The 24,871-nt window shown below is 33.4% G+C and overlaps 2 protein-coding genes and 3 long non-coding RNA genes across 13 annotated transcripts; 1 reads left to right on the forward strand and 4 right to left on the reverse strand.

Annotated features, from left to right (window-relative positions):
* Positions 1 to 39: 39 nt before the first annotated feature.
* Positions 40 to 9,551, reverse strand: LOC149702706 (uncharacterized). 8 transcript variants are annotated; one of them, XR_016381840.1, is made up of 13 exons: positions 9,512 to 9,551; positions 8,858 to 9,430; positions 8,237 to 8,787; positions 7,638 to 8,033; positions 6,828 to 7,565; positions 4,902 to 6,268; positions 4,443 to 4,825; positions 3,904 to 4,383; positions 3,418 to 3,834; positions 2,405 to 2,869; positions 1,327 to 1,795; positions 233 to 720; positions 40 to 168 (listed from the first exon to the last, which is right to left on the reverse strand). It is a non-coding gene; the product is annotated as an uncharacterized LOC149702706 (long non-coding RNA). The 8 variants fall into 8 exon arrangements; XR_016381839.1 differs by having other exon boundaries at positions 233 to 1,795; positions 4,902 to 7,565; XR_016381836.1 differs by having other exon boundaries at positions 1,327 to 2,869; positions 4,902 to 7,565.
* A 100-nt stretch (positions 9,552 to 9,651) lies between these two features.
* LOC149702707 (uncharacterized) lies at positions 9,652 to 11,742 on the reverse strand. The gene is made up of 5 exons (XM_089866625.1): positions 11,097 to 11,742; positions 10,584 to 11,021; positions 10,405 to 10,501; positions 10,076 to 10,140; positions 9,652 to 10,013 (listed from the first exon to the last, which is right to left on the reverse strand). The coding sequence occupies exons 3-5, from the start codon at positions 10,415 to 10,417 to the stop codon at positions 9,786 to 9,788; spliced, it is 306 nt and encodes a 101-aa protein (XP_089722751.1). The 5' UTR covers positions 10,418 to 10,501; positions 10,584 to 11,021; positions 11,097 to 11,742; the 3' UTR covers positions 9,652 to 9,785.
* Positions 11,743 to 13,873: 2,131 nt separating this feature from the next.
* On the reverse strand, positions 13,874 to 19,611 carry LOC149702708 (uncharacterized). Of its 2 annotated transcripts, none has more exons than XM_089866610.1 (13): positions 19,511 to 19,611; positions 18,581 to 19,365; positions 17,952 to 18,521; positions 17,805 to 17,878; positions 17,507 to 17,729; positions 17,212 to 17,444; positions 16,452 to 16,677; positions 16,239 to 16,303; positions 15,415 to 16,166; positions 15,118 to 15,338; positions 14,632 to 14,669; positions 14,213 to 14,565; positions 13,874 to 14,143 (listed from the first exon to the last, which is right to left on the reverse strand). In XM_089866610.1, exons 5-9 carry the CDS (start codon positions 17,688 to 17,690, stop codon positions 15,948 to 15,950), a joined length of 927 nt encoding a protein of 308 aa, XP_089722736.1. In that variant the 5' UTR covers positions 17,691 to 17,729; positions 17,805 to 17,878; positions 17,952 to 18,521; positions 18,581 to 19,365; positions 19,511 to 19,611; the 3' UTR covers positions 13,874 to 14,143; positions 14,213 to 14,565; positions 14,632 to 14,669; positions 15,118 to 15,338; positions 15,415 to 15,947. The 2 variants fall into 2 exon arrangements, with proteins under 2 accessions (XP_089722736.1, XP_089722735.1); XM_089866609.1 differs by having other exon boundaries at positions 17,805 to 18,521; positions 18,581 to 19,273; positions 19,321 to 19,365; positions 19,511 to 19,583.
* A 1,279-nt stretch (positions 19,612 to 20,890) lies between these two features.
* On the forward strand, positions 20,891 to 22,252 carry LOC149702709 (uncharacterized). The gene is made up of 2 exons (XR_016381844.1): positions 20,891 to 21,425; positions 21,510 to 22,252. It is a non-coding gene; the product is annotated as an uncharacterized LOC149702709 (long non-coding RNA).
* A 144-nt stretch (positions 22,253 to 22,396) lies between these two features.
* Positions 22,397 to 24,806, reverse strand: LOC149702710 (uncharacterized). The gene is made up of 5 exons (XR_016381845.1): positions 24,721 to 24,806; positions 24,188 to 24,638; positions 23,209 to 24,108; positions 22,948 to 23,097; positions 22,397 to 22,883 (listed from the first exon to the last, which is right to left on the reverse strand). It is a non-coding gene; the product is annotated as an uncharacterized LOC149702710 (long non-coding RNA).
* Between the last annotated feature and the right edge of the window lie 65 nt (positions 24,807 to 24,871).

Raw genomic sequence — 24,871 nt, forward strand, 5'->3', positions numbered from 1 at the left:
CATAGACCCATTTTCATCAATGGCGACTCTAACCGAACATTTATAGTGACTTTTAAATGCGGAACATAACCAATATGACCGTTTCGATGAGGAACAGTTTTTGTAGAATTTGTAACCGTTGTAAATTAGCATCTTGCCGGTTTTACCTCTGTGTGAGGCAACAAATACCTGCAATAAAAATAATATTCGATGTAGAGAACTTTAATTTTAACATAAAATTATATATATATACCGGTTGTCCAGTTATGAAACGTGGCCTGGATATTAGGCTATTGTAACCTAAAATTAAAAATTAATTGTTAAACAATTTTTAAAATTAAATAGTAAGTAACTGGTAAGAACCGCAAAGGTTTAAAAAAGAACAACGTTAGTGAAATCCAATACTTTTAATGTAATTTATTTACTTTTTGAATAAATTATAGTGACCTATATTAATTAAAATTCTCAAAATACAACATTTAATACTGGAGTGTTTTTCACAATCACAAATCAAGTTTAACTTCTTCACTTTAAATTACAGATAGAAGCTTTGGGATGGTTATGCGTGCCGCATACAGACATAATTGTGCCATTTGAATTGGTTTTAATTCTAGTTAAGCATTTGTGATTGTAATAATTAGCGCATAGCCAATTGGTGGAGCGACCAGAAGAGCAGTTTTTATAAAATTTGAAGCCGTCGTAAAGCAACAGTTCACTCCCTTTTTGCGACATTACAAAAGACTGTAAAAATAGATTGAATTTTAATTGTGGTGCCATTGAATTTTAGTATAACTATAAGTCTATGATATTCTTCATAAGTATGGGTCTAAAGAATAGTTGTTACGAGCGTGTTTCCTTTATGGGTGTCTTGCAGCCGTGTTTTTCTAGTACAGTCTTGACCAACTCCTGGTGCCAGATTTGCCCTTGAAGGAGCGAAGTTTATAGTGGAATAGCATACACTATAGCGAGCGCTAACACGAGAGGGCCCTTCTCATGCACCCTGGTTTTAGGTTGGGCATAAGTATTAGGTACCACCTGGTTATAGTAACAAGAACTACCTACTATTTACACATGACTAAGCTAGTAAATTATTTCAACCGATGCCCAAACTTGAAAAGCTTGCTGGGATGGCTACAAACTCTGCAACTCCCTACTCCAAGATTTGACAGGAATATCATAACCATCACCTACTGTGAACTCTATATCTACCAGTCAACACTCGACCATGGAAGGAAATCACAGGTCATGCCTCTATTCTCAAACGAAGATGGCGCAACAGTCTCTCATGGACAATGAAAGACCCATACTTATGCAGTATAGGCTTATAATATTGCAATTTGAATTTACCGGTGTGGGATTGCAAGGTGTAACTGCAGTGACCGGTATAATAGTGATACTGTTTCTTTTAAAACCTACAAAGCAAAACCACACTCAAGTTATTAAAACCAGTTTAGAAACTAAAATTAATTGTAATTAGAATTGTTAGAACATTAAGATATTTCTGGATGGCTGGTTATACATTATATTATCACATTTATTATATAAATAACATAACGCAACGGTACATTTAAATACTTAATAGACTATTTATAAAAGTAAAAAATTAAATTTTGTCGTCGGGCGGATGATTATGAGTACGACCTTGCCATATCAACATCGAGCCTTGACTGTCAATTTTAACCCGAGCCAAACATTTGGGATTTCGGTAATAATTTGCGCAAAGCCAGTTTGTGTTTTTTGCATTCTCGTGGTTCTTGTAATACTTGTAACCATTGTAAATCATAACTCCTCTGCCTTTCATAGATACAGTGTAAACCTTTTCATATAATAAAAAATCTGTACTTTCAAAACTTTTTCTGTCAATTATTTTTGATGAAACGCAAAAACATTTATAATGTTCACACGGATAAGACGGTAACCTGATTCCCGATTGTATTTATGTTATGGTGTGATTGTTTAGACAAGGTTACGTTTTGTTAGGTAAGCTTACGATTTGTCAGGTAAGCTTACGATTTGTCAGGAAAGCTTACGATTTGTCAGGTAAGCTTACGATTTGTTAGGGTTAGATTAAGTCTCGTTTACATTAAGTTAGGTTTTGGTCTATTTTACAATGGGTGAGGTTTCATTTACTTTGGGTTAGGTTTAGTTTATTTTAGGCTAGGTTTCGTTTAGGTTTAGGTTAGGTTCAATTCGAGGGAGGGTGAATTAGGTTGCAGTCTTCTATATAGCCTTTACACACGTGAATCGACTGAAATAGACTAATCCATAACGTTTTTTATTAACAATTCTGAATAAATTCGTTAACCAATCCAAGCATTTAAAATTAATTTACGCAAACAAATCGCATTTTAATGTCAATTAATTTAAATTAATAAATTATTACTTTTTTGCGTTTCACCAATACTTAATTAGCCTTTCAACCTACAGGTTCGTTAATATGATGAGTGTTATTAGACCTTGGAATTGGCATCGGCTTTCTGCCTATACAAAAAGAATCAATCCAAAATAATTAGTCCCCATTCCCAGTATCTAACGGACCAAAAAAAAATATTAATTCCCAAAAATTCAAGACTCGCAAATTTTTTACACAACATTTAATTCACTAGAAACACGTCATTACAAATGATTTGGAACTGGGATATTTAAATACTTAATAGACTATTTCTAAAAGTAAAAGTTAAAGTTTGTCGTCAGGTGGATGATTATGAGTACGACCTTGCCATATCAACATCGAACCTTGACTGTCAATTTTAACCCGAGCCAAACATTTGGGATTTCGGTAATAATTTGCGCAAAGCCAGCTTGTGTTCTTTGCACTCTCTTGGTTCTTGTAATACTTGTAACCATCGTATATCATAACTCCTCTGCCTTTCATAGATACAGTGTAAACCTTTTCATATAATGAAAAATCTGTACTTTCGAAACTTTTTCCGTCAATTATTATTGATGAAACGCAAAAATATTTATAATTTTCAAGCTGATAAGACGGTATGTTATGGTGTGATTGTTGCAAGGTTACGTTGTGTTGGGTAAGGTTACGATTTGTTAGGCAAGCTTAGGATTTGTTAGGCAAGCTTACGATTTGTTAGGCAAGCTTAGGATTTGTTAGGCAAGCTTACGATTTGTTAGGCAAGCTTACGATTTGTTAGGCAAGCTTACGATTTGTTAGGCAAGCTTACGATTTGTTAGGCAAGCTTACGATTTGTTAGGCAAGCTTACGATTTGTTAGGCAAGCTTACGATTTGTTAGGCAAGCTTATGATTTGTTAGGCAAACCAATCAATAACATTTATTATTAACAATTCTGAATAAATTCGATAACCAATCCAAGCATTTAAAATTAATTTCCAAGCAAACCAAAGGCATATAAGTGTCAATATAAATTAAATTATTTTAAATTTTTGCGTTTCACCAATGCTTAATTAACCTTACAACCTACAGGTTGGTTAATATGATGGGTATTATTAGACCTTGGAATTGGCATCGGCTTTCTGCCTATATAAAAAAAATCAATCCAAAGTAATTAGTCCCCATTCCCAGTATCAAACATACCGAAAAAAATTAATCTCAAAAATATTCAAAACTTGCAAAGTTTTCAAATAACGTTTAATTCACTTGAAAAACTTTATTACAAATGATTTGGAACTGGGATATACTCCCTTTCATGATTGTGCATTTTGTCATTCATAACCATATGTCCACTTGGCAAATAAGATGTCACTCTTGCGGGACATTTGGAAGAAAAGTATCTTCTGCAGATCCAGTATGTTGAATTTCTGCTCGCTTTGTTTTCTTTGTAATATCTATAACCGTCGTAAACCAACATGGTTCTACCCCTCTCAGTTTTCTCATAAAACTTCATTAAAAAATCCAACAACAAATATTACTAATTGTTAAATTAAAATTAATTATTGTCACTATTTACCGCAAAATTATGTTTTCCCACAGTATTTAATTGAACACTGTAATTTTGTTGATATTCTGTAATAAATTAATACATTATTAACCAAAATTTAATGCATAAAAACTCTTAATTACTTTTCATTTAATAAATCTCCATTTATTTATTACAAATAAGAAATATTTTGATTATCCGTAACATCTCAAAGCTAGTTTTCGAATAATTCATAATTAAATAAATAAAAACCATATATATTATTTATTAATAACACCAAAACCTTATTACATATTATTCAGGAAAATAATTTCCTTCGTGATTATGTGGTTTTCGATTCAAAACCACGTTACCGGTTAACGCATCACTTTTAACTCTTGCAGGGCATTTTGACTGGTAATAATTACTGCAAATCCAGTAAACAGTATTTCTTCCGGCCTTATTTTCCTTGTAAAATTTATACCCGTTGCAAACCAGCATATCTTTACCCATTTGAGTTTTTGCAAAAAACTGTAATAAAAAAAATTATAAAATAAAAAATAAACTGAGAAATTAAATCTGACGCTTACTACTGAATTTTCTCCTACATTCGAATTAAAACTGTACAATTCCAATTCTGCAATTTGAAATGTTACAAAATCAGTACAAATCCAGGGATTTTGGTTCTAATGTAAATCAATTAAGATTAATAATACGCAGTGTTAAATTTTTTTATTGAAAATTTATTTTTATACAATTATTTTTCAAAATACGTTAAAGGATGGTTATGCACTTCATTACAAAATGCGGGTATTATTTCACCATTTTCGGTAGTGCGAACTCTAGCCGTACATTTTTCCGGACGTTTATTTGAGCATAACCAATGAATTTCGTTCCTGTTGGAGTGCGCCTTGTAATATTTGTAACCGTTACAAACCAAAATTGTAGTACCCAAGCGAGATTTAATGAAAAACTTAAAAAGGACAAAAAATTATCGATATTGTTTAATTAAATCTTCAGTATAAAAAAAAAACAATAAAATAACTCACAACTGATCCATTATTATCCGTTTGATTAAAATTTAAATGAAAGTTCTTGTGATCATCTGTAATATAATAAATTATAAATCAGTTGCTATTCTAACTTAATTACGCTTTAAATTATGTATTAATTGTATATATTAATTACCGTACGTGGTTTTGAAAGCGACCAAATATATATAAATAAATAAAAAATGGATGATTTATTAATTAATTTATTTATTTATTTAAACTTAGATAATAACTTGATCAGATCAACCACGATCGAAATAAGTCCTAAATATCTTTTAAAATAATTAATAAATAAGTCCATTTCAAAACTATAACTAACTTCATGTAATTCGAAGGATTAATCTCTTAAATTATTAATTGTAACTTTTAGGGTCATTGGACAATGGCCTAGAGGTCATACGATGGACCAAATTATCGCCTTTACCGGCTGCTGTTTACATAACGCGTAAAATCACGGATGATCAAGTGTGATGTTGAAATAAAGATAATTAACAACACTATCGGAATTTAATTCCAGGTAAATTTTTATGCTCAAAAAATCAGGTACAAAAATCAAAATCAGACATGACGTTCTTAATACTACAATAACATTAGACCATAAGCTTATTATGCATGATAAACTTATGGTTAGGCTAAGACTACTGAATCATTTGAACAGAGATATCAGATAGTTAAGATCTAGTTCATGTTAACGGAAGTACGTTTGTTAGCACCGGGTCTAGGATGATTGTGACACTTAGATCCAGGAATTTGAATAATAACGCCATTTGCGTCAGTTTTAACTCTGACGTTGCATAAGTCGCAATTGGCTCTACGCCGATTATTGCTGCATTGCCAATGAATAAATTCTCTATTTTGGTAATTCTTGTAGAATTTGTATCCGTCGTAAACCAAGACTGTACTTCCCATTCGGGATTTAACAAAATACTGTAATTAAAATTAGAGTTAAAACCAATAATTAAAATAATTATCATTTCGTACCGCTGAACTGTTATTCGCATCGAAAGCCAATACGATCTCATTATCTGAAATTAAAATAGCTTCTAATTAGCCCTGGTTTATTAAAAACATTTATCAACCTGTATTTCATTGTTAATTATATTGATTCATTACTAAGGTCAAATTGCGGTTATTTAATTTTTATTAATTCACATTAAATAAGTTCTTGGGTGGTTATGAGTTTTATAATGTCCGGATAAGACGTTTCCTCGCTGATCCGCTTTTAATCTCGCTGAACATCTCACTTTACGACGCGAGTTACAGCAAACCCAGTGAAAAGTATAGTTTGCCGCTGAACCTTCCTTATAATATTTGTATCCGTCGTAAACTAACAGAGTCGCACCCAATCGAGACTCGATAAAAAACTATTGGAAAAACAATTTGAAAATTGAGACCAGCTATGATATGTTAAAGGGATGTTCAATTCGTTATGTAAGGGCGTGTCAAAAACTATACAGTTGTTTCTGATAAGGGGAAGGTTCTTTGGGAAATCAATTTTAGTCTAAACTTTTCGTTACGTGCTGGAGGGAGGGGCTCTTTACTGGGCTATCAGTCGGACAGAAGTAAATACAAACCGTTCTCCATTCCTACTCCTAAAATTAAATCTATCCCTGGTAACATCTATCTCCATTTTTCAGTCCGGGTCACTGTTTTCGAGTTATGATTTGATTTACTGTTTTAGGGATGACCCGTTTAATTAAATTATAAATTATTGCCTCAATAAGTTTCTTAATAAAATTTAAGGGATCATCTATAAAATACTCGAATCATAACTGGAAGGGTCAAGGGACCCACCTGTAAACAAGCCACAGGCTTAGTGTAGCCATCAGTTCGTAGACAAAGCTATTATTATACAGGCCCATTCCCTACATAACACATTGCACATCCCTGTATAACTCTTTCGTGACTTAGGTCTGAACATACCCCTGAAGAAGGTCTAGCTCTCTGTTCGTATTCAATAGTTAATTCTGTAAAATTTTTACATATATTAGTTAGGTTCATTTCAAAATACCACGTAGAAAATAGGCCTAAAGCCTTTGATGGTCTTAAATGATTACGAGTTCAAAGTGCTCCACCTAGACAGTTGAAACTAGTGTTGCTGGGGCATTTACCCTTAAGCATATGGTGCAGAAGGTTTGAATGTGCGGGTAGCTTTTAAAAATGGCGGACAGAAAAGTGTAATATCTAGTGATGGACACAGACCGATATGATATCGGTATCGGTTACCGATATGGCACTTCAACCGATTAATCGGTTCGAGCTTAATTTGCCAATTTTTAGAGGTTAATTTACCGATATATACGTAACAATCGGTTAAAAACGGTCGAAAATCGGTTAATATCGGTTTCATTGGGTTAAATAATCGGTTAAAACAAACACTCCAATTTTATTTAATTAATTAATCAATGAACTGTACATAATTCTTTTTTCTATGTCCTTTTTGGACCCAGTGTACGTTTCTTGGTGAGTATGATGGATATTTGATTGACTGGTGACAAAACCGTTTAAATCAGTCCTCAAACGAACTTTGCATCGCTGAGTTTGATAAGCAGTGCAAACCCACGAAATGTATCCCGCGCATGTACTGGTCCACGTTTCTCTATAAAACTTGTAACCGTTGCAGACCAATATGTCTTTTCCTCTAGTTGACTTAATGAAAAACTATAATAATTTAAAACACAATTAACATTAATTAACATACAACGTTACTAAAATTAAATTATAGAAACTAACCACTTCCGAGTTATCTCGAAGTATTCCCGTAGCTAAATAAAAATTGATAATTAGCGGAGATTATCGTAATTATATTCTTAAATAAATTTCAAAGGAAGCGACTTAATTTTACTTTTAAATTCATTAAAATAAATGCACATTTTTTAATTTTTTAAAATTCGTACTTTATTTAATTCAATTATCTTCATTGCTTGTTTTTGGGTGGTTATGTTCAGGAGGCATTGACAATAAAAGTCCGTTAAAATCAGTTTTGATTTGGGCTCGACAAACGCGTTTACCGCAAGAGTAACTCGAACATAGCCAAGAAATAAAATTAACACGACTAGATGATTCTCTGTAATATTTGTAACCGTTACAAACCAACACTGTCGTTCCTTGTCTTGACTTGGTGTAATACTAAAATTAAAAAGTCCAGATTAAAAACACCTAAAAAATAAGGCGTTAACCTTAAAGGCCGCCTTCCAGCAAAAAGTATTAGCTAGGAGTTAGAACCCTTCCAACTTTTGCCCCAGCGGTCAATCGAAAATTGACACTGTCACGATGCGCAGTTCTCAGTTCGCTAGAACCCTTCTCGCTGAAAGTCGGCCTTTAATCCGTACCATAGTAGTTGAGGGCGAACTGTTGTTATTAACAGGTGTAACATCGATTATGTAATTATCTGTAACATTAAAATGTATGTAGATCTGTAACGCGGAAGTGTACGACTTACAAAAAGATTAGCTGAAATGTCTAGCAGTAAAATTTGTGTTCGCAAATGTAGATCTAACAAATGAAACGTCTAACTGTAATACTTAAATTTTTCATTTGAATTTCTGACTTCAGTTGTTCAATGTTAATGATTCAATTAAGTATTTATTTACACGAATAATTACACTGTAATTACGTGAAAAGAAAAAAATCATATTCAATTATTGAAGGCATCTCTTCAAACGTTTGGAGGATGATTATGAGCTTTGCAATTGGTCATTGGCGATTGACCATCATGACATGATTTTAGTCTAGCGGAGCATTTAATAACAAGTCCAGTATCGCTGTCTACGACGCCTCTGCAACTCCAGTAACATGTTTTTCCATTTTTAAACGAGTCCCGGTGAAATTTGTAACCATCATAAACCAACAGTTTTGACCCTTGTTTAGATCTCATAAAATACTGAAATTGTTAAGTAATTAAGTCACAATTACTATCTATAATGAAATTATTTGAAATATTTCAATATTACCGTCGGTTTAGTTACGGGGGCGTAACCGATAAAAGCGGGTTTAGATACAAGTTTAACTGAAGAATATCCATGCTCTTCAAAACTTGGGTCTGAAAAGAATCAGGTGCGAAAATATTGTTTTAATTACCTTATGTGTAACAATAGAAATATTAGAAATAAAATGTTAATTTTAAAAAACCTTCAGTTGCGATAAGAATTTTGTCTATATAGGCAATAGCCGTTCCCTAAAACTTGCCTCGGATATTAGCATGATTTTCAAATAGTTTAAAGGGATACTATCATACTCCGGACTAGAATTCAAGGGCTAACAATAGGATAAATGAACAGTGCCGCAAAAATTGTGTAAAATTTATTTTATTCGTCAGTATATGTTTTAGGGTGATTATGTGCTTTTCCATTGCTCATTACAACTCCGGTACTCTCGTGTAATTTAACACGAGCGAGACATTTATTGAACAATTGACTAGTACTACACGACCAATGAGTGTATTCCTTGGTCCGAAATGAGTCCTTGTAATATTTGAAACCGTCGCAGACTAAAATGTTGGTTCCCATTCTCGATTTGATGAAGAACTACAAAACATTTGGGTGCAAAACAAATGTTTGTTTACGGATTTTTGGTTTATTTTTCGAGGGTTTTTAAGAGTCACTTACGGGGGTGATATTTGAAATAGGACCATTTTGAAAGAAACCTATAAATTAATTAATAAAATATATTGTTAATTTCGTTAATTAAAAACCCAGTTTCTTCTTCTTTATTAAGATCAAAGAAACAAACAAACTGAAAAAATAAATATTTTCATGAATGTTTTATCTTTTTTATTCGACACAAGTTTTTATAGGAAGTTTATGGTATATTTACAGCTTGTTTGTAAACAGTTCTAAACCTCTATTTACATTTCAAATTGTCCCAGCGCGGAATACAATTTCATTTCCAATTAGTGACCTCATTAAAAGTTTTAGAATGATTGTGATCCTTGGGTTGACTAAGTACAACTGATCCACTGGCATCCGTTATAATACGACCTTTACATTTGGAACCGTTTTTATAAGTAGTGCAAATCCAAAAGAGGTTTGAACCACTGCGAGAATTCTTGTAATATTTGAAACCATCGTGAACTAATATGGTTTTCCCTTGCGCTGAATTTATAAAGAACTGTAAAAAATTTAAACTTGTTAGTTAAATTTTAAACTTATAAATTTAATATTGGAACTTACCGGTGTTGAATTTGAATCGGTATTAGTTTGATATCGATTTGTGTTGAATGTATAGTTGCTTTCATCTAAAATAATGAAGCGAATGTCGTTAATTAAAAGAAATGATTTTTAATTGACATGTGCAAGGCAATTAAACAAATTTAATTTGATTAAATTAAATCGAACGTATTTATCGTTTTAAAAAATATTTTAATTTTAATAATCATCGGTATAATTTTCAGGGTGATTATGAGGAACTAAAGGATATTGCAAAATAATTCCATTTGCATCCGTTTCAAGTCGGGTTTTGCATTTAGAAATACTAAAATAACCAGTACAAAGCCATTTACAAGGAGAGTCCATTCTTTTGGATTTGAATGAGGTTTTGTAGAATTTATAACCATTGAAAACCAGAATTGTCTTGCCTTCCCTTGATTTGATAAAAAACTAAAAATAAATAAATAAATAAATGTATAGTTAATTAAAAAGATAACTATCTTTGACTTCGTTAAATGTATGTGAAACTTACAGGCGAATCTTTGGCGGCGGAGTTATTGAAGTTCGGATTAAATTCAAATACAATGTGTTCTAGAAGAAGAAAGAAATGCTTTTATGAAATGTCAGTTCATTTAAAAGGGGACCTTATATTTAATACGCTTTATGCCATTAGCAATACTAACATAAAACACCTCAAAATGCATCTATATGAATTTATTAAAAACATATTTTTTCTTTTAAAAATTCACATATTATTTGGATCATATGTTTTAGCGTGATTATGTCGTTCCATGTTTGGCACTACTCGGCCGTCAGCATAAATTCTAATTTTGGCTTTACACTTTGATGTTGACCAATGAGAAGAGCACAACCAGTAACTGAAATTCGTAGTTGCCGTAATTTTGCGATGTTGGTAGAATTTAAAACCATTATAAACGAAGATACTCCCCCTGGCACTTTCAAGAAAAAACTGTGTATGTAAAGAAAGAAATATTAAAATTTCGGAAGAAATTAATTAGTTAATGGAAATATGGATGGCAATTACCGTGTCCCCTTTTACTTCATTCGCGTTAAATGCACCACGTGATTGAAGCTTTGGACGTACAAAATCTGCAAGTTTTACGAAGTTAAATCAGTTCTACAATAAGATTTAATTGTCTTGGTAATAATCTAGGCTTTTTCTACTAAGGGATGTCCACACAAAGCCTGTGACTTATTTACAGTTGCATAGAGGGGTGGTGGCTAGCTCCTATACCAAGCAGCTAACCAACCGACAGTGAACTATATTAACTATTACCGTTAACCTCAGCAAGTTTTGATGGAAAGGTGAAACAGTGTAACACCGTAACAAGTGGGGAGAGTACTTGCAAACTCTATGCAGAAGGGTTTGGACCCAGGTTTTCACTGGTACCACCGGCCGGGATTGAACCCAGGGGTGCGATTCACCTGCACAGTGATAAATTTTTTATATCACGCGTTATGATTTTTCAGCGTTACGCTCGTAACGCAAACCTCATAACGCAAATTTTAAATATCACTCTGAAATGCGATTCAACGACATTTGCGCTATCTAGCGGGGATAACTTAAAGCGTTAACAAAGAAAATAATTTAGGGCGCCAAAAATTTGAATTTTGTCGTCTGCTCGCAGTGGTGTCGCTAGGCCTTTTTTGGGGGGGCTATAGCCCCCCCCCAAATTCCAAACTTAGCCCCCCCCAAAATTATCCGTTAACCCTACCAAAAATTGCTGTTAGCAACCTAAAATTCTGTAGCAATATATAAAAAATTATAATGATAGATTCGTTAAGTTTCATCTCTGCAGAGATGAATTTCAATATCAAACAGTACAATTTTGAAGAAAAGAACAGATGGAGACAAGTAAAATGTTTCATGTTCTTTCGAAGGGAGTCCCAATAGTGTGGACTAAAAGCTAACCAAAACTAAAAATAAACTAAAGACGAGTGAAAATCCTTTATAATCGGTTCCGTTTTTATCAATAAAAGGTTGTATATCTTTAAAATACGAATAATTTAACGTTGACACAAATTTGCTGATAGTTTTAAAGGTCTACACATTTTCCAATGAACCCATTATGCAATTTTTTTTATTAAGTTCTTATAATAACTAGTTTGCCCAGATTTAGCCCCCCCAAATTTCAAACCCTAGCGACGCTACTGTCTGCTCGCGAAAATTTCAACAATATTGACGGAATAACCACATTTAAAAATGCCAACAACGCCTAGAAAACGTGGGAAAAAGGTTTATGAAGAGCAACTGAATATGTTGCTAAGTTTTAGGGAAGAAAATAAAGACGTAGTAATAGGAACTTTCAAATTCTCGAAAATTAATTATGATTAAAGATGGAATCAGCTAGTCGCAACGCGAGTGGCTAAAAGTGCGCCTCTTTTTAGTGTAAAAAGGAACTAAAATAGCAATATTGTGGAAAGTGTTGCAATAAATGAGCTAATTAGCATTAATTTGGAAAAGGTAGCGACATTAAAGGGTAAAAACTTATCCATAAAGGGGAAATTTATTCAGTTGATAAAACTTGAACAAAAACAAACGCACATTTAGCCGCTTATGCCGCAACGAAACTGCGCCACGAAGGTAGTGCAGCAGTGGGAAAAAAGTAAGCTATTAACCAATACCATAAGTTCATAAGATATGTTCTATAAGTTTGTCACTGCTTAATGAAAGCTTGTCATGAAGTGACGTAGGGGAAACGTCATACATTCTCGTAAAGCGACGCCTGGTGGTGGTGAAGGGCTGTCAAAGGCTTAATACAGACTAAAAAGGAAGATGGACTGCAAAACCGCGTGTAGTCAATTCTCACGTTGTTCTCGAACTACCTCTCAGTATAGCATTAAGAAGTATAGGCAGTGTCATACTTATGGAACATATCTTATAAACTTATGCCAATATTAACATTACGTGCAGAGAAACAAACTTTCAAGGACACGCCTCCATGCTGTACAATATTCCTCACGCCACGAGACACCACTAGTAGCATCCCAAGCTAACTGCATGTGAGAGGTTAGCCAACTCTAGCGGTGTCTCTAGGCGTGAGGGTAATTATCCAGTATGGAGGCTTGCCCCTGGTAATTTGTTTCCCTGCATGTAATATGCGCATTGGAATTTTTATTCAGTACTATAAAACATAGCTTCTTATAATAAAATAGCAACATATTAAATCGATTATAAGTATTGAACTTACACTTCAATAAAAGCAGAAAACAAATGCTTACTTTACTATCGTTTGAAATAATTGTGGGCCTTGGCCCAGTAAGACTCTCGCAGAGCCTCAATTAAACTATAGTCAGTGGTAGTTAACCGAAAAAGCATTCGAAAATATTTTTTTACGGCATTTCAAACGCTTGGGTATCATCTCTAAAACCTTTTCTCTATTTAAATTTGTTCCTTCCTCAATTTAATCAGCGCGCAAGCATCACGGAGGGCAGCCATTTTGAATTTTTGCGGGTAAAATCGGGAAAACGTTTTATAACGTTCGTGATAAACCTATTAACGCCAGCAAACGGATTGCGATACGATATCCCCGACATTTGGCGTTATGATAACGCGTGATATCGTAACGCCGACACGTGAATCGCATTTTTTGAAATTTAACGCAAAGTGATATCATAACGCAAGTTTTCTTGCGTTAAAGCCATAACGCATGCCTGCTGAATCGCACCCCAGGACCCTCTTGCGATATCCGCTACGCCACCCCAACCCATACCGTGAGGCCAACTCACCCATAACTCTGGGCCACTTCACCAATACCGCTACGCCAATCACCCAATGACAATATAATATGAGACGTCAAATAAAACATTCGAAAACTTATTTTATTGAAGTGTTGGTTAATATTTTATACAACTGAATTTGTTTGGATGATTGTGCGGAATTCCGTTACAGACAATCTGTCCAGTAGAGTACAATTTTACAGAAGCCTTGCATTTTGATTGGCGATACAACATAGCGCAAGGATAGTACGTGTATTCAACCGATGAATTGTCAGTAGTGTACCGTTGGTAGTATTTATAACCATCTAAGAACATAACTTGAGATCTGCCATTTTTAGTGGGGACAAAAACCTAAAACCATAAATATATAGTCAAAAGATATTTCATGTTAATGTAAAAATATATAATAATAATATGTACCGCTTCGTTAGTTTCATATGTTTTTAAAGGAACTGTAATAAAAATAAAGAAAATTAGACGCTTCTGGAAATTGTAATTCAATTTTAAGTATGTGTATGACCAAAAAAGCAAGCGTGATTGTATAATTATTTATTTAATTCACATCGTGGTTCGGGATGATTATGGGGAATTCCATTCCACGATAATACGTTAATTTCGGAATAAAATTTAACCATTGATTTACAAAACTTCTTCTTTCGTTTATTGTTGACGCAACACCAATAAGTTACGTCTCTACTTGTGGGCGTGGCTTTGTAGTATTTGTAACGTTGATAAATCAAAATGGTGGCTCCAGATTTAGATCTAATGAAAGACTAAATGTGCAGTAAAAAAAGGATTAAATAAAATTAAAATTACTTCAAAATAGCTCAGAAACGTACCGTTGAGGTGGTACTTAGACCCGATTTATTTTTAACACCTATAAATAATCAACTATTAATAAAAACTATTTTCTAGAATTTCTCTTTTAACTTTGTTATAAATAATAAATAAACATTTTACCATAAGTTTATAAGATATATTCCCTAATTTTATCACTGGTAACAAACTGGAGCTTGTCATAAAGTGACGTAGGTCATAGATTCGAGGTAAAGCGACGCCTGGTAAGGCGCTGTCAAAGGCTTAGTACAGACTAAATAGGAAGATGGAAGTCCTGCAAAATTAACCACCGAGTGTAGGACTTCAATTCTCGCTTCCGTCGTTCTCGAACTAGTTATCTCTAGCTGTAAGTCTCCCAGTAGCATTACGAAGTATAGGTAGTGTCATACTTATGGAACATATCTTATAAACTTATGATTTTACACATGTGTCGATATTGAAATAAATTCAATGACAATTTACTTTTTATAAAAATTATATTTAATTACATTTTAAAGTGGTAAGTTTTAGCGTGATTATGAGGGAAGCCATAATTAAGAACATTCCCTTCGTCGCTTAGTGTAACCCTGGCTAAACATCGGTCAGCACCACGTTGATTGGTACTGCAAAACCAACTACTAATATTCTTCGAAGATTGTTTCTTCTTTCTATAGTATTTATAACCATCTAGGACCAGAATGGACGCTCCTCTTTTTGACGTAATATAAAACTGAAATTAATGTTAATTAAATTAAATTTAAATTAAAAAACAAACATTATTACTCGAATGAATTCGTTAAACTAACCGGTTTAGCTGAAGTCCAAGGCACTAATGACATTCGAAAATTATTATAACCTAAAATAACAGTTTTGTTAAAAAAAGCGATTTGATAAAGCTTTTTTGATATCAAATGCGATTTTGATAAAGCTTTTTAATATCAAATAAGATTTTGATAAAGGTTTTTTAATATCAAATGCGATTTTGATAAAGCCTTTTTAATATCAAATGCGATTTTGATAAAGCCTTTTTAATATCAAATGCGATTTTGATAAAGCCTTTTTAATATCAAATGCGATTTTGATAAAGCCTTTTTAATATCAAATGTGATTTTGATAAAACGTTTTTAATATCAAATGCGATTTTGATAAAGCTTTTTTAATATCAAATGCGATTTTGATAAAACCTTTTTAATATCAAATGCGATTTTGATGAAGCTTTTTAATAACAAAAGTGCATTTGATATTAAAAGCAAACGAAGCGTAGAAAAGTTTTCATGTCAAATAATAATATTACAATAATTTTAATAAAAAGTATGTATTTATTTTTAATTTAACCGGTTTAGGAAGTATAGTTTTGAGGATGATTATGCAATTTTCCGTTACTAATTACAACACCATCTTCGCATAATTTAACCCGAGCTAAGCACTTATTAACTCCGCGTTGATTAGTACTGCAAAACCAATGCACGGCACCACTTTTAGATCGCGTTTTTTCCCTGTAAAACTTGTAACCGTTTAGAACCATAATAGTGGTTCCCATTCTAGATTTTATAAAAAACTGTAATAAAAAAAATTAAAATTTAATTCAATTTATTTAAACACCATATTTAATTTAAAAAATTAAACTAACCGGCGGAGTGAGGCATTCGGAATCCGTTCCCGTTAATCTCAAATCAAAATCAAAATCCATGATTTCTGAAACAATTATTTAACAATATTAAATTTGAAGTAATTTAGTAATAGTCAATATTTAAAGATAATCATATGTGGTTTAAATGATATTAATTAATTTAAAAACGAACAAGTTGCGTTTATTTATTTTTATTGGTCCAATTATTTTTACCGAAGGTTTTACGATGATCATGTGTTGAATTATTTCCATTTCCATAACTTATTATTTTACCAGTCTTGGTATTCATTTTAACACTCGCAGTACATTTCGCCGCAGTACGATCTTCAACACACATCCATAATGACTGGCGAGTTCTTATTAAGCGATGCGTTTCGTAGTACTGATGCCCATTCAATACCATGACAGTACCAAATTCGTCAGATTGAATGAAAGTATGCTTCAAAAATATTTGACTTTTTAGACTCCAGAACCAAAATTCTCAAACCCGGAATTTGAAAAAGTAGATGAACGTATAAGCCGCTTTTACACGAAACACTTTGAGAGGGAATGCAATTACTAAGCTTGAAAATGGATTAGGCCTTTCCAAATGCTTTTTAAATATTGCGTGCAAACGCGGTTCTAAAGCAGGCTTCGAAACAACAATTCTACTGGGCCAAAAATTAGTATGTTAATTCGTTGAACCACCTTTATAATTTCCAACCCCGAGCCTCATTGGTCACAAGGGCTACTTCAAAAATTTCAAACTTAGGGTAAGGAGAAATGGTCCTTAGTAATAGTTTAATTATTCAAGAGACCAAGGGTCACAAGTCTGGAATAAAAGTTTGGAAAAAGTCCTTATTTCGAAGCCTGTTTTAAACTGGAGTATAGCTTCTTTGAGATAGATTGTATTATCGGGAATTTTCGCAAATCACGATTCAAACTTTCTATTTATTCATCTAATTTTAACACCCACAACAAAATGAAATATCACCTTTGGTGGTTCATCATTTTTTCCCGGCTCTTTGTCAGTTTCTTCTGGCGAATCATTACTTTCCTGGGATGCTGATGACGATTCGTCACCATTTTTATCTGATCCCGTTTCATCACTTGGATCTGACGATTCTTCATCACTTGAACCTTCTTCAATTGCTCGTCGTCCTGACTTTTCCTTCCCTCTAGTTCCTCCCTTTTCATCAATTACTTCCTCTTCCAGTTTGAGAATATCTATAATTCCGAATTTTATTGATGAAAAACCTTATCCAAAACACGTTATTCACGTTTCGTACCGGGCTTATCATGATTGTGCGGGTCAGGACAATGACGTGTTAAGATACCGGTAGTTTTATCCAGTTGTAGTGCCGCCGTACAGTTACTTCCGCTACGATGGCTACGACAGAGCCAGACAGATATGTTCAAATTGTGCCTAATGCGATGACAAGTTTCGAGGTAGTGATATCCTTCGAAAACCATAATGGTTGGGGTCCCTTTTTTAGCTTTGATGAAATAGTACTACAGATAAAGTAATTTTAATTTTAAAGATGGTTACTTTAAAGGGGTATCCCTTTAAACAAGTGTGAAAATCACCTTTTCATTTTCTTCAATTACTTCTGGAGGTTCTTCCTTTACTTGCCTAAATATCTCATCATTATCGACCTTTCCTGCATTAATTATATATGAATTTGTGGTTATTTGTTGAAAGACCTGGTGCGTGAAACTAGAAAACGTCCTAACATAGAATAACTGCACTATAGTGATGTCGGAGCAACATAACATGGTGTTACATCGGTTCTTGATGTTTATTATTTAGCACCTAGATGTCTTAAAACGTCTTGAACAAAACCGACTCCAATTATCTAAGTTACCACGTCAAAAAGACGGTAGATTTCAATTAAAACACAATGGGCTAATTTAGAAAAATTAAAAAAATTTAATTGAAGAAGAATCGCGTTTGTCAGGCTAACCTATCTCGCTCTCCGGAAAATTATAAACACGATATATTAATTCAGAGTTCCAAAATTTCCCCCACTGCACCAATAACATTGCAACAACAAAATAATTGCTTTAACATTGATTTTATTCAGGTTCAGTGTATGTTTTCTCGTGATTATGGGGCTTCTTTCCAAACGACGTTATAGCCCCGGTTGTCGCGTCAGTTTTAATCGTCGCTGTACACTTTGTACCCAAACGGTACGTCGTACACAACCAATATGATTGGTTACTCAGTCGATGCGACGTCTTATAGTACTTGTGACCATTGCAAACCATAATGTTACCTCCTTTCTTAGATTTAATGAAGAAATACTAAAAGAAATAAACAAGTATATCAAAATATAAACATCTCTACCCTAGGTCAGTCATACCTCGGGTGGTTTTCCAGTTACCATCTCGAATTCACTATAATCAATTACACTGGACCCTAAAAATAGTATTTAAAGTGGTTAGTGCATTGCAATTAATTGTTAAAGTGCGACCAATTTCTGCCACTTAAGCGATTAAGTTTCAGCGGACGTTGCTGTTTTTATGTAAATATTCATTAGGAACATTTATAAATTGTATGATTACCACCACCACGTGTTAAAAATTGAATTGTGCGGTTGCTTTTATAACCGTGATTTATTTCAAAATGTTTGCAAAATTTGCTGAACATTAACATCATAATACAATGAACACAGATAATTGTAATTGTATTTGTATTGCACAGAATTAAACTGTTTAGTCTTGATGAAAGTTTAGTTTTTTAACGTGTACTGCAAAATGTGGTAATGTTTTAAGCACAAAAAATGTTTTAATTGTAATTTATATTCAGAAAAGAGATCTTCAGTGCAGTGTTCAAAATACAATACACATCTTAAGTGAAAAATTGTTAAGATTTCCTCACTTTCCGCTTTCTTCTAACATTTTCTTTTTTAATGTAGTTTCGAGGGTGGTTATGTTCGTTACGGTAAAATATAACAGCGCCATTTAGGTCCGTTTCAACCATCGAGTTACATTTGGGCGGAAGTTGTCCATCACGGTACGTAACATTGTTAGAGCAAAGCCATCTGACACTGACACTTTTGGATGATTCGTAAGTTTTGTAGTACTTAAATCCGTCACATACCAAAATTGTTGAACCGCGGCCGTTACCGGATTCTGTGAAGAAATACTGCAGTAATTGGAAACAAAATTATTAGAACCATAAACGAATCACGTTATCCATAAGTATGGGTCTGAAGGCTGCTAGAAAATGGCGGAAGCACCTACGGTAGACCCATACTTACGTATTAAGTTGATACAGTGAAAAACTATACCTCTGATGGTCCACATTCATTTTGAACAGAACTAAAATAACGTTTGAATGGACCTAAAACGAAATATTTTTATTTGGTTAGTTAGGCCGTTTCTAATTCATTCAATATATTAACGAATTATCTATCCAACAAAATTTTTAACTCTAATTTCTTTTTGGTAAACAGTTTTAATTCAAACGATACATTTAAAAAAAATTTCACGCAACATAGGCGCGATATTTGCAAACAAATAATGGCAATAATTCAAAAAAAAAAAAAAATCAATCTTCAGTTTCTTTCTTTAGGTGGAATGAACCGTCTTTAATCACAAAATGGCTGAAACCTGTGAAAGACGTTTTTACTTAGTTACCATTTTAAAACGCTCAAAATCAGAACTACCAAAAACGGGTCTTTCAATCAATGACTGCTTTCTTCGACTCGTAGAAATTCTACGTTGTCCTAAAACAAATATTTGCATTTGATTAATAAACAGTTCTGTGTTGACAATATTAATAAGTAAAATAATAGGAATAAAATAAATAAAATAAAACAGTATAACCTTTAAAACCCAATTTTTATTAAACTATATCTTATAAAATTGTATATTAAACCTAATCCCTATATTTATTATATGTTTTATCGTGATTATGTGGTTTTGGATTAATTAGCACATTACCATCGGGATCCGTCGTAACGCGAGACGGGCATTTAGTTCTATAATAATTAGTGCAAACCCAATAAACATTTTTAGAACGTTTAGTTTCTTGATTATAAGTATATCCGTCGTAAACCAAAACAGTTTTGCCGCGTTGTGATTTTATAAAAAACTAAAGAAAGAAAAGAAAAAAATTATTTTAAAAATTAATAAACAAAAATTGTTTTTATAATTTTGAAAAACCTACCACTGATGATGGACTATTAGGTGAAGAATAACTCGTATCTAATCCAAATCGAAACCGCATCAAATGCCCTGAAATAATAAAACACATTCCCGTGAATATATGTTTTGATAATAAAATATTTGAAACTTCAGTTGATATTAAAAACGGTTTAAATCAAAGAAATAAATAAATAAAAATAAATAATTAATTTAAAAAATAATTTTATTGATGATAAGTTCGTCCGTGATTATGGACCTTTGGTGGCATAATTACAACTAAACCGGTAGCGTCGGTAATTAGTCTTGATTTACACTTGGGAACACGGTAATAATTACTACAGGCCCAGTAAAGATTTTTGGACATTTTTGTATCCTGATAGTAGGTAAATCCGTCCAGAACTAAAACAGTTTTTCCTCGACGAGACTTGATGAAAAACTATAATATAATATAAAACTAATTAATTTTAAATTATTAAATTACGATTACGAAATTATGGTTCAATGACGTGGCAATACGCACCGGTATATGATGACTTCTTAAACCATTATTTACGCTTAAATCAATGGGTATAAAGTGCTCGAAATGATCAATACCTAAAATTGGAATATACAGGGTGTTTCTGAAAAGTCCATCACAAATTAAGGGGCGTGTTTATGGGACCAAACTGAGCGGAAAGTACCAAAGAACATGGGGTCTACAACATTTTGTTTCGGAGATATGGCCCCCCAAACATTTGCCCCAAAAACGAGAAAATATCCCAAAATGTGGAGTAAGGGTTATTGCCATTACCCAACTTGTTTCGAAGTCATAGACAATTTCAATAGCCTTGAATTTGAGAAACACTACTGTAACTTTAGATAGCAGAAGGGTATAAATGGGTAGAAGTACGCGTACGGCGGTAATGTAAAGCTAATGCCAAGTGTCATAGTGTTTTAAGATTTCTCAGCACCCAGTAAAATGGTGGACCTCAACCTAGAGGGCAAGAAGTCCCAGAGGCCGTAGAAGACGAAGTCCTTACTATTTTCGAGGACGAACCAGAAGCAAGTACCCGCCAGGTGAGTAAGCGATTAGGCGTTGGTCACGTGCTCGTGTGGAAAATCCTCAAAAGTCACCAGTTTCATTCTTACCATTTTCAAAAGGTTCAAGGTTTGAATTCCGCGGACTACCCACGACGCATTGATAAACGCCATTGATTTCCCGCGTAGTCTGTTAGTCACAGACGAAGCTAATTTTTCGCAAGATGGTATTATTAACCTGCATAATAAGCATCAATGGTCCCAAAGAAACCCTCACGCAACGCTCGTTAAATCTCACCAAGTACAATTTAGTTTAAACGTGTGGTGCGGTATTGTAGGTGACAATTTAATTGGATCTTATTTTCTACAGCCCAGGTTAAACGGTGAGGCGTACCTACAATTCTTACAAGACGTTTTACCGGAATTACTTGACGACGTGCCCTTAGGTTTGGTGCGCAGAATGTAGTTCATGCATGACGGTGCACCACCACATTTCAGTCTCGCTGTCCGAGCTCACCTTAACGCGACGTTCTCTTTTCGGTGGATAGGTCGAGGTGGACCCGTGAAATGGCCTGCTCGATCACCCGACCTTAACCCGTGCGATTTCTACCTTTGGGGCCACTTGAAGGACATAGTTTATCAGAGTGAAGTACCTGATGTGGAAGAGCTTCGTCGACGAATCGTTAATGCCTGTCAAACTATTCGCGATACTCCAGGCATTTTGCAACGTGTTAGGGAATCGTTTGTAAGGCGTGTTCAAGTTTGCCTTAACGCGGGTGGTGAACACTTTGAACAATTCTTGTAGTAGTTATTTGTTACAGATTAAGAATGAAGAACTAATAAAAAATACATTTACATTGGGATCGTATCATGGCGTTTTCTCTGTGACACATCAAACACTAACGTAATGAACAAACTCAACCTTCAATCGCAACCATTTTACTGGGTGCTGAGAAATGTTAAAACACTATGACACTTGGTATTAGTTTAACATTACCGCCGTACGCGTACTTCTACCCATTTATACCCTTCTGCTATCTAAAGTTACATTAGTGTTTCTCAAATTCAAGGCTATTGAAATTCTCTATGACTTCGAAACAAGTTGGGTAATGGCAATAACCCTTACTCCACATTTTGGGATATTTTTTCGTTTTTGGGGCAAATGTTTGGGGGGCCATATCTCCGAAACTAAATGTTGTAGACCCCATGTTCTTTGATACGTTTCACTCAGTTTGGTCCAATAATCACGCTCCTTAATTTGTGATGGACCTTTCAAAAACACCCTGTATACACATATTTTTTTAGAATTTGTTCAAAATAAAAATAATGTTTCTGTCGAAAATAATTATTTAACAACCAAATTTCGCAAAACATTTTATTATTATTTTTTTATATATTTAAAAGATGCGATCTGTGTTGATATTTTATAAATCAGGGTATTGGATTATAAGTTTTCGGGTGATTGTGGTCTTTTCCAATCGTAACAATATTGCCTTCCTAAATGAAGAGGAAACCAACAATAAATAATAAGATGGGTGGGGTTTTTAATTTATTTATTTACCGCATCTGTTGTTACTCTGGATGGGCACTTTGGGTTTTTATAATAATTACTGCAAGCCCAGTACGTGTTTTTCGCCAGGCACTTATTCTTGTAGTAAGTATAGCCATCAAAAACCAATAATGGTCTACCTTTCGAAGATGTTTTAATAAACTGTAGGGATATATTTTATTATTAGGTGTGTTCTAAAACACGGTACGATTTTATAATAAAATCGTACAATATTTAATAATACTAAAGCCTACTTTATTTGTATTTACTTACAGCAGTGCTGACGTCAACAATGCCTAGTTGTAAATTAGAAACATTACCCGTATTTAGGTAACCTAAAAGTTATATAAAAGAATATATAGAAAACATCTTGCTTAAATGCGTGTTTTACCTGTACATAAATTGTAAATAATAATAGAAGTATATAATACTTTTCTTCAAGAGAAGTGTACCACTAAGCGTGGTGGTAATTGTAACACGATTCATCCCAACACCATTTTACATTTGTAGGAAGGTTACTAAACCGAATCACATACGCGATAAATAATTCCCTCATCATTACTCTATTAGCGCTGCTTAACTATTTGCCAAGGCGCATGCATACGCTTGTGGATTTTTGTCACACGTCAAGACAATCAAGGTTTGTGCAGGGTTAATTGCTGAGGATTTAGTAAATACCATACAGTTATATAATTGACCCTAGCACGGTACGAATCTCATCTGAAGTTTCATGAGTAGGAGAGCAAACTAAAAGGGATCCCTGGCCTGGGAAGAATCATGACATTACATAACTAAAGTATTAAGAAGATACAGAGTGTCATCCTTCTTCTATTATCACCTTCCGATAATAATAATATTAACACACATCGTGTTTTTTTTTCATTATTATTTAATTTGTTTTGAAAATAAGTCGTACACAAATTATTTTTGAATTGTTTTTACATTTATTACTCGACAAATTTCGGGATTTCTTGGATGAATATGAGGAGGATTGGGAAACGATACCAGACTACCATTCGAATCGGTACACATCCTTGACCTACACCTTATTTTGGTACAATAAGCGGCACAAACCCAGTAACGGTGAGCCAATTTTGATTTATGTGATGTTTCGTGAAACTTATAACCGTCGTATACCAACATTTCAGCTCCCTTTTGCGAAGTGACAAAAACCTAAATGCACGTCAATGAAAATGAATTAAACCAAAACACACGAATCTTAATTAATTAAGGCTTATACCAATTAACGTACCGGTCGGGAATTAAAATCAGTTGATATTAATTGGCCAGACGACGTAATAGCAACGTAATCAGGTTTATATATTGGATGTTGCAACCTTACCCCAATTTCTATATAAAACGTAAGGTATATTTGTAAATTTGAATATAAATCAGGTAAAGATAAAATGTATTATATATTAAAATAATTCAGGCAATTTTTCTTAGGAACTAATAAATTATAACTATCATTTTAAAAAGAAAATTTATTTATTTGTTTATTCAGGTTTCTCATGGTTGTGACGTTGTTCGCTAATAAATGTGATTCCTCCATTGTAATCCGTTCTAATTCGAGCTTTACATTTACTAATCCAGTAATTAGAACATTCCCAAGAATAACCGTCTTTGGCTAATTTGCATTTTCTGTAAAATCTATAACCGTTGTGAACCAATAGGATATTGCCTTGACGTGATTTGGTAAAGCGCTGTAAAAATGTAAAAATAAATATGCTTAGATTAGTGGTAAATTTAAATGTTAGACAAAAATTTAAAACGGCAAAACTTAACTGGTTCCTGTGGGTTATTTAAATTTAGTTCTGAATTCGTATCATCTATATTAAAAATAAATAAATAAATATATATATATATATATATATATAAATAAATATAATTTAAGAAAAGTTTTGATGCTGCTAATTTTATGTGAATTAAAAATAAT

This window comes from Phalangium opilio, unplaced genomic scaffold, assembly GCF_054372755.1.
Source record: "Phalangium opilio isolate 3A_F unplaced genomic scaffold, DU_Popi_V2 ptg000017l_1, whole genome shotgun sequence".
Lineage (NCBI taxonomy): Eukaryota > Metazoa > Arthropoda > Arachnida > Opiliones > Phalangiidae > Phalangium > Phalangium opilio.